The sequence below is a fragment of the Cephus cinctus genome, unplaced genomic scaffold (assembly GCF_000341935.2).
Source record: "Cephus cinctus unplaced genomic scaffold, Ccin1 Ccin1_scaffold1857, whole genome shotgun sequence".
Lineage (NCBI taxonomy): Eukaryota > Metazoa > Arthropoda > Insecta > Hymenoptera > Cephidae > Cephus > Cephus cinctus.
In genome coordinates this window covers 357,728-366,912 of record NW_014334032.1, presented here as the reverse complement: position 1 = coordinate 366,912, position 9,185 = coordinate 357,728, and the positions used below count along the sequence as shown (strand labels likewise).

The 9,185-nt window shown below is 45.0% G+C and overlaps 2 protein-coding genes across 2 annotated transcripts in view; one reads left to right on the top strand and one right to left on the bottom strand.

The window, feature by feature from the left end:
* The window catches only part of LOC107273888 (MDS1 and EVI1 complex locus protein), a 55,494-nt gene that overhangs the window by 43,485 nt on the left and 2,824 nt on the right, over nucleotides 1-9,185 (bottom strand). The window lies entirely within an intron of this gene.
* LOC112495281 lies at nucleotides 7,740-8,562 on the top strand. The gene is made up of 2 exons (XM_025091184.1): nucleotides 7,740-8,108; nucleotides 8,242-8,562. The coding sequence occupies exons 1-2, from the start codon at nucleotides 7,907-7,909 to the stop codon at nucleotides 8,352-8,354; spliced, it is 315 nt and encodes a 104-aa protein (XP_024946952.1). The 5' UTR covers nucleotides 7,740-7,906; the 3' UTR covers nucleotides 8,355-8,562.

Sequence of the window (9,185 nt, the reverse complement as noted above, 5' to 3'; positions counted from 1 at the left end):
GTTGGCAAAATAATAATAATAACCACAACATTTATCGCTCGTTACGTGACCCTCGTAAACAGTAGTTCTTAACGACTTGACGTAAGTGTATAAAAATTGTAAAAAAAAAAGAAAGTAATCTTTTTCCCACCCTGTATATCGAATGTAGGTCTCTCGTAGGAGGAAACGAGTCTGGGTAACCGGACAGGAAGAAACTTTTCGATCGGTCAAAATAACGGGTATTAACGTCAATCCGCGAGCTTGGTCGGTCTGATAAATCAGCTTTGCGGGCTGCGATCATCCCTTAACATACCCTGGCATCCCTTCGGTACTATTGTCAGGACTCACGCGACCTCCTGCACATCTAGAGGCTCTGGCTGTATCGGAACGAGTCTATAAGTCCGGCGGAGGCTTCTGGTTGGCGGAAACTCACAGCCACCCCCTGCCGAATTGGTCACGCGAGCCGAACTACCCTTGCGAAAAATTAAGATAGACTTTCGGTATCATCCCTTTATTGCTATTAGAGAAATTGGTCGGAGCTGGGGATTCGTGGCTGTTGGAAGTTCGGAGGCTGTATGTATATGGGATCGGAATAAAAAGAAGGGAAGAAGAGAAAAAAATATGCTAGCAAAATCTGAAACGCCCAGTAGGGGTTGATATGTTCCGCTGCATCTGTCGTCACGCCCTGTACCACGTATGGGAGTTCGGGTGGAGGCATGAGCGTGTGTGCTATAAGTCACGAGGGTATGGGTAGGTATACGTATGACAAGAGGGATGTTTTTCAGTTTGGGGTGGTAAAAGGGGGGTCGCCGGGCCTAAATGTTTTATTGCTTAATCATAACGCCGGAGAAACGGGACGTTATAGGTTGAGGGTGTTCGGGACCGGATTGGACTGATATAATACAGATCGTCTAGTGGAGCAGGGGGGGTAAGATTTTGGGGGATGATTATTCGGACGAAATTATTCATACGGATTCGGTCCACGTGCATATATATATATGTATCAGATGGAAAAAAAAAGTTTTAATAAATTATCTCATTCTCTAATCGTCCATCACTTTTCCAACCCCCGTTCGCACGAGCCCACCCTATATGTAGATATTCGAAAGATATACCTTCACATCTTTGTGACTTCAAATTTTTTTTTTTTTTCGTAAAAATATATGCACGCGCGATTTTTGTCGCTCGGATACATGTTAGTGCGCGACTAAAGAGAAAGGAACTTTTCGGCGAGTTCTCAACGACGCGAAACGATTTTCCACCGACTGCCTTAATGGCACTTGAAACTTTTCTTCGTTCCCGCCGTTTCCTCGCTGGATAGGCAAACTCGAAACTTAGTTATACGATACTTGTGTAACAGACTGTACTTGGGGTAGATCAATGCACAATTTTTTTTTTTTTGCCAACATTTTTCTAGTTTCCAATTAACGAAGAAATCACAAAATTGCACCGATATAGATAAGAAGAAAAATTTTTCCCATAGGCGTAAACGTACCCTTGAAAACGATTGGACCGAATCCACAAAAGTTTCGAGCGAATGACTCAATTAGCCAACTGGACGTAAAATAGGGGGTTGATTCCGTGGGGGCTTTGTGCATCTGGTAAATACTGAGAGGACGAAATGAGGAGAGGAAGAACAGGAAGTGGGGTAAAAGTTCTGTACGAAATGGAGATTCCGGGTGCATTGACGCGAGAACCGCCGTAACAAAAGGGCTGAGGCATCCGCGTTTATTGTCGCCCTTACGCACGTTCCCTCTCGGTATACCTATATATGCGCATACATACATGGCCCATGTTAAAGTACACTATATAACTACATTAGGGGTCGCAACCTTTCCCTCTAGCACGCGCCAGCTGGCTCATTGTGAAATTACTGCCCCACCGATATCTGCCAGCCAGCGGCGTAGGACGACCTTGCAGGAAGAAAATTGACCCGATCAATTTTCCTCCCCTCAATCAAACATCCCGCGTAAGGATACCCCCATGAATATCCGCGTTAAGATTTTATAAAATTTTACAAAAACAAATCACCCCTCCCCAATCGTCACAGTCCCGGAACGTGCCCCCATCTGTCCCGGTAGAAATTTCGTATTACCCCTCGACTCCTGCGCCAATGGGGGATCATCCTCTAATGTATTTACACGCGCGGGAGACAGTGCTGCTACACAGGAGTGGGGTCGGGTGAGATTTGTCACCGGCGAACACATGATACATGTCCAACACGTATGTAGACAGGATTCTATAGGCATTGTCATCCGAGCCGAAAGATTAAGCTAATTTCACACATGTCCGACCATGGGTACTCTATTGACTGTAGATACAGTTAAGTATAGTAAAAATAGGGCTGCCCATATAAAATGACTACAGGCTATGTTATTCGGTCTCCCTGACGTATATAGATATATCGTATGCATGCTTTTTAAAGAAGCCTCGGAATGAACGGTCAAGCGAGAAAGGACTCCCGTTACAGGATGACCACAAAATTTTGGTCCTCCGACCCGTTAAAGAAGCCGCTCACGGAGGCTCTATATTTCGCACACTTTCCGGAAGTCCCTAACGATCGTTAGATAACGAAGGCACTATAGGCAGACCGGGTACCCCGCTATAGGCAGACACCCGTAACATCTGCTGGAGTCTCTCGATTAGTCCCGGGTACGATCGCTCCTTGAAGTCCTGTCCAGGACGATCCCGCCCACATCCTCGGCTTGGTTTACAATTACGTAACGTCCTGCATGTGTCGATCCTTAAGAATTCGGCACATGCCACGAAAAAACATATATTCCCTTCGCCGATTTCTAGAACGTTCCACCGGGTATACGGGTACACGAGTTTCTTGGATATCGAAGACAGCCCGATTTATCAACGATTTGAATTTCCCGCCTTTCCGAAAAGCCCGTAAGCTTCGGATAAAAATGAATGAACGAAGTTGTGAAAAAAAAATCATAAAAAAAAAACATCTTCGAGACACCAACGCATTCCACAGCGATCCGAAACTCTCGTACCACCGATTCGTCCTAGTCTATTGAAATTCGCACATATGTGATCGCACGTATGCATATGGGAATACATAAGGTCCCGAGGAACGTATACCGAAGCGTGTAATTGCTCCTTCGGGAGAGACTCTTTCCCACGCTATTCTACGGGATACTCGTGTAGGCATGTACTGGATCATCCGAAAAAAAAGTGCACACACGGTATATGCATGTGTATCTGAATATATATATACATATATAGACCTAAATGAAAGCCAATTAAAATTAGCCCTACATAGGAGAAATCCCCGAGATAAAACTCTAACGGACGATTGCGAAGACACGGGAGATAAAGGCGTGTAATTCGACTGAAGGGTAAACCGGCACGAGTTCTTTTCTTCCATTATGACCTTCGACCTCAGCTCGGCAATGCCGCTCCGAGAGAACGACGTTCCCGGGTCCGTCGTGAAACGTCAATGATTCTCGTATCCGAGAGTCCTGCAGTCTCTGTCATTTGACACAGTCCCTAAAACCCGATTCGTGCCACACGCCTCGCTCTTACGGTTTTGTCTCGCGTTTCGCTGTTCCCAGCCGAAGAACAAACGACGGGACCTGCGTGTCCCGGGGGAATAGCGCAGCCAGTGCCGACAACGTGAGCGACGATTTTGAATGTGGGTACCGGGGAATGTGGGAACAAAACGATTCTTAAAGGAATGAATGAATCCCGCGAACCGCTCTGCTATACGCATAGTCGGAGTATTATAAAATCAAACTCAAAGATAAGGCCATTGTGCGCGATACATTTTGGAGCTTAGCTTTTTCTTTTTTCATTCGGCACTCCTGTACAACCCGCGTAACGCCTAACGATTATTTCTTCAATAGACTTTCTTCTTCGCGACTAATAATAAATTTTTCACTCGATTCGTCTGTTCGTAAAGGGTCCAAGTTAAGGATCAACAGCCTGGCAATGAAGCAATGCACGAGACTCTCGGACGAAATAGACGCAACAGTGCCTACGTGCCTCCAGACGACAACACGTACACTTACCCTTAGTGCTTACATACCTTTATGTCACTGTACACTATATAAAACATCATATATCCCAGTGCTCGTTGGTTGACTGTACTGGTTGTGGATGAGAAACAAAAAAGAGACACAAGGAAGAGAAAATGGTCCATGGCTTCGGTATACGGACGTAGGATGCGGGGTGTGTACGTGGCTCGTCCCAAGTAATCGCGAGATGAAGATTTTCTCATGAGTCAAAATCATCCACTTCACGGGGTCCTCGTTCTATCTTTAATACCGTAGTAAACTACGTCCTCGAGAAGTGAGACTAGGTAGCGTCGGTATAAGAGTGCCCGTGGTATATATACCATGTGTTTCAAATAATTCGGTATCAAGATAACGGACAAGTGTACGAGAGTGGTTTGATGAAAGAAAAAAATCTTGACAATACTAAAATAAAAGAAAAATTTAAAATTAAGAAAAAATTTTACAAACATTTATTTCCCATCAAACTTTATCGAATCGGACCCTCTCGGATATACTCGTTTATTTTTCGTTCGGTGACGCTCCGGCGTCCCGGCGACAACAGTCGTAACTGTTACACGATAAAGACATACATTTTTCGTGACTATCGGTATAATCGAAGTCCGATAAGAATTGCAATCGTACGAAAAATCGGAATGGTCGTCTTAATGGTATTAAAAAGTCACCCCTTATACGACGGATCGGTCTTACGTGCATATTCGTTTTATTTAGAAAAAAAAAAAGAAATAGGCCAGCACTCAAAAGAATCCTGGGCTGACAGTCTTACAAGAAATCTCACAGGGCTAATTCGCGTGCTAGATAATGCGAGGGCAGCGGCATGGGTCGCGGGGGGGGTGGTTGCGGCTCGATCCTGGGTCTTGGCTGTATCGGGGAAATGGTCGCAACAGGCCAAGTCACGAGGAGAGACCAGGGGCGGCAGAGAAAGGCCACTGTCGACTTATGCCCGGCCTACGAAGGAGATCTTATCGTCGCTACCCTGCAGACCATAACTACTTTACCCTTCCTACCCTGATGACAATATCGCGTGGCCACTGAGATAACCGCTCGTGTCATTCCTACATCGACTACTTCCCACTGGCACTAACGCGACGTCGTGACCATGACGTCTTGCGGACGCGACCCTCTACTTAAATCCAGCACCCCCAAGCAACCCCCATGTACTTTCCATGCGAAAAAAAAAAGATCAAAGTAAAAATTTTTCGCAAAATTTGTTACCAGCTGAGAATTATGGGAAAACGTAAAAATTGTAAAAAAAAAAAAAAAAAAGTCCCCGCAAGAGACGTAGAACGCAGTATCGACAGACTCGAAAATAGGCTAATTGGTATTGGGTCTGGAATTCCGTTACAGTTGGTAAGGGATGGTTAAAATCCTTAAGGGATGAAGTGGGGTCAGGGGGGTTGGGTTGGTAATGCGATGGTGCTGCCACTGATGACGGTGGTGGCGGTCGGTGGAATGACGTTGCGGGAAATGAGACTCGTAAAGCAACGTTAGGCACGCGAGGGTTATGTAGCTTCTCGAAGGTGGCCACCCTGGTTTTAGTGACTATTGTATAGTAACATAAGGAACATGTGTATGGCAATGAATAGTACCAGATTGTCAGGATAGATTGTCGTCATTAGTTTAGCGTGTCATCACGTTCGCGGAAGAGACGCTGCTCAAGGAGTCAAAGGAGACATTGACTTGACGTATATAAGCCAGAAGTATGTGCAAGTGGGAAAATGAAAAAAAAAAAAAAGTTTTTAATTTTGAGAAAAAAAAATGAAAATCCAAGTACCCTTTGCGGAGAGTCAGACTCATGCGTGGACACGCGTCGATTCGTCGCGGGTTCCTCGCGTCTTTTCCGATGCCGCGTTGCATTGTCGTTGACGACGACATGACGAAAAACACTGAAGATTTAATGACTCGCCTTAAGGTACGTACACACGGTGCACTTGAACGGGCATTGAATATACTTTATTATTGGTATATATGGGTAGTATCGGAAGTCCTCGGGTACGCCATAGGCTTCCGCATACTTGAGGAAACAGTGTTTGGTATACAAAGGATTTTACTGCCACGTGTGATCCAGCCTTAAGGCTCGTGTCCGAAGTTACGAGCATTCCCATGAAACGCACTAGGCAATATTTTGGGACCTTAAGGCCCCGGGGCTGGGTCTGGTATTATAGGCAATACCGCCTAGAGGGGTGTATAAAGGCTTGTCTATCCTCAGGCGCTCCGAAGTAAACGCCGAGAATTTTGTTTCCATACGTCGACGCGATCGCTCACTGAAAATCAGCCTCAAGGATTTAAGAATTGAAACGTGGGATGGCAGAGTCACGCAATTGGGTGGGCATATTAATTTACGTGATTTGAGACTCCTGTTCGTTCGCCTGGCACCAATCGGCGGTGGCCCCAGGCTGAGGAAGGCACCCGATTGGCGGATCGCGATTCTCGGGAACGGACCGTGGATATTTGTCAAACAATCGCTGTGTGCTGGAACTGAGCTGAGGGCGTGGGGGGAGGACGGGGAGGGGGATGAAAGCCTAATTAGATGATTAATTGTATAATTGCGAGCCGAAGCAACAATGGGTCTCCTGCCTTATCGAACCGTGCGTGCCTTTTAACGGCAACAACGCTCGCACACTTGTCCTGCCAGGCGTCCAACTTGAGAAGTAAGATCGTACCGTGACGTATGTTATGGAATGCGAGATATCGAGGGAGAAAAAAAATTTTTTTTAATAGACAACTCTTTTTCAATAATCACTCAGCTATATTTATTTTATAAGGCGATGCTAGTAACGATTTAGATATTTTTTTTCAGTGCCTGTTCGAATGACCTTATCGATGCGAGTTCAAAGGGTCGACGAACCCTTGTACGTGACCAATTGGCTATACACTGTAATAATTCTCATTGCACTTATTGCAATGCATCGGAAGTGCATCAAGAAATTCTTAGCTCGAGAAAGAGTTGCATTCGCCTTGAGCAGGATAGTTATATTTAAGATGCATGAGAGCGAGAGAGAGAGAGAGAGAGAACGAAGTTTCTCGGTAGTCCGAAAATAAAGTGGTGGGTGTACCGGTTCAGTTGGTAAATGAGAATCGGAGGGTTGGCGAAACTTTTTAAAGAAGAATCAAACGTAAGGCCAAGAGAAGAAAGGAGGCTGGGAAGAAAGAAGAAATCCAGATGATCGTCTGACTCGGTGCTGGCTGAAATACGAAAGAATCGCTAAGGGGCCAATTGGTACCAACTGTTGTTTCCCTGGTGCACCTGATTGCATTCCGGCTGAGGCGAAAACAAATGACAAACGCAGAAACAGAAAACAGCCTGGTTAATTGCACCGGGCGTGAAACGGTTCTTGGTACAAAAAAAAAAGAAAAAAAAAAGAGAGAGGCTAATAAGAAGACTCGCGGAACTGTGAATTGTACTTATACACGGCAATGCAGCCAAGGCGCATTAAGAGAATAAGCAGAAAAGTAAAATCGGTGAATGAACAAATATAAATTAGCACCAGGAAAAGCAATTCTCGAGACGCCCAATTGTTTTTCACTTTTCTTGTCGAATTTCCATGGCGACCACAAATTTTCACCCATTCGTCCCACCGAGCGTGAATCGTGACTGTAAATTCGGAAATGTAAAAAGTTCCCAAAAAAATCAATAAAAAAAGAAAGCTACCATAGAACCTTAACAAGTAAAATGATTCACAGCTGTCACAAGTCCGAACTCAGACTTCCAATTCAATCGGTATCCAAGTGCTCGGATAGATATTCAAAATGGTGGATGCCAAAGACAATCTTGAATCTGTCACGTAAGATATATTACCTTCGTTGCGGTTATAAAACTGAATAAGGCAACTGATAATTGATAAAGTTTTAACTAGCCGGTCGCCTCGCCGTTACCTCGCGGGCCTATTATCCAGCCTCCGAAAATGATGCATGCGAGTCCAGTAGCGGCAGTAGGAGGAAGACCTTTTTATTATAATTGGATACGACAGAGGGATTCGTTCTCTCGTCTTTACGATACCAGCAATGGAGGACTGACCTACCTCAGGATCATCCGATCTATTATAGCTGGTACCTCGACATTCATACTGCTGGTTGCTGGTTCTCTCTCAGGATGCGAGACAAAAGGTACGGATGAAACAGAGGAATAGAATACGGAATAACCCCCGTGTGTATATATATATATATATATATGTCTTATTTAAAACGGGGGTGAATTCCCTTCACAGTGTCTCTCGACAATTCTCCTCTCTCGTTCCAGGACCAATTTCATTCTATTCTCTCCCGGCCGCCTCTTCTTGCCTCTTTGTCTACTCTCAGGATACGACTTCCGGCCGCGACGGTTCCGCTGAATGGGATGCGCGTCCTGAATGAGGGATTCCCGTGATAATGCGCTCTGCTCCTGGTAGACCTCGGAATCCTTCGTGGCGGATACCCAAGATCCGCTTGCTCCTCTTATTGTCATATTCCTCGTTATTCCCGGGGCTCCTGTTACCGCGTTCCCAGCCCTGAAGCCGCGTGGCCAGCCCAGGGCTGCTCTTTCATATTTCTCGAGGTACCCATAGATCGAGCTACGGGATAGGCATAGCTTGGCCTACCGAGTATTTCCTAAGTGGTCGATCGTCTCTCTTGGTCTCTATCTTTTTTTCAACCTCTCTTATTTCTCTCTTTCTCTTTAATATATCGCCTTAGACGCCCAGGTACCCTTCTTACAGTGAGGCTGGAGTCCTGGGCTGGACCACCATTGTTTCTCAGGCGACTCGTGAGTCGAGCGCTTAACGTATTTCGGCTTGATTACAATTTCACGTCATCTGACAATTGTACGTATATTCTTGCACGCAGACGCATATTAAGTTGAAATGTAAAAATTTTTTTTTTGTAAAAAAAATTTTTTTTGTTTTCTGAAATCCTACATATCCTATACTCTACTTGTATTGTTAACGCCGCGGGATTGATTACGTGAAAAGCTTTGTGAGATTTTTCTTTTTTTTTTTTTTTTCACAAAACAAGAAAACACGCCTTTCATTGTTCTTTGACACAAAAGCCTGGGTAGAGTCGTATTCCTATGCTGGTATCGAAGAATTCAAAGGAATAACGTTTGGGATTCGACAATTGTAACAATGGAGCTACGATAAGCGATCTTAATTGATCAGAATTTTTTTTAATTCAATTTTTCCAACCCTCCCTCCCCCCCCCACCCCCCCC

Bases quoted from the DNA above. Each gene is read 5' to 3' on its own strand.
- LOC112495281 (XM_025091184.1), top strand. From the start codon at position 7,907: ATGATGCATGCGAGTCCAGTAGCGGCAGTAGGAGGAAGACCTTTTTAT. The intron at 8,109-8,241 runs GTACGGATGAAA...CTCTCGTTCCAG, and splicing joins CTCAGGATGCGAGACAAAAG to GACCAATTTCATTCTATTCT.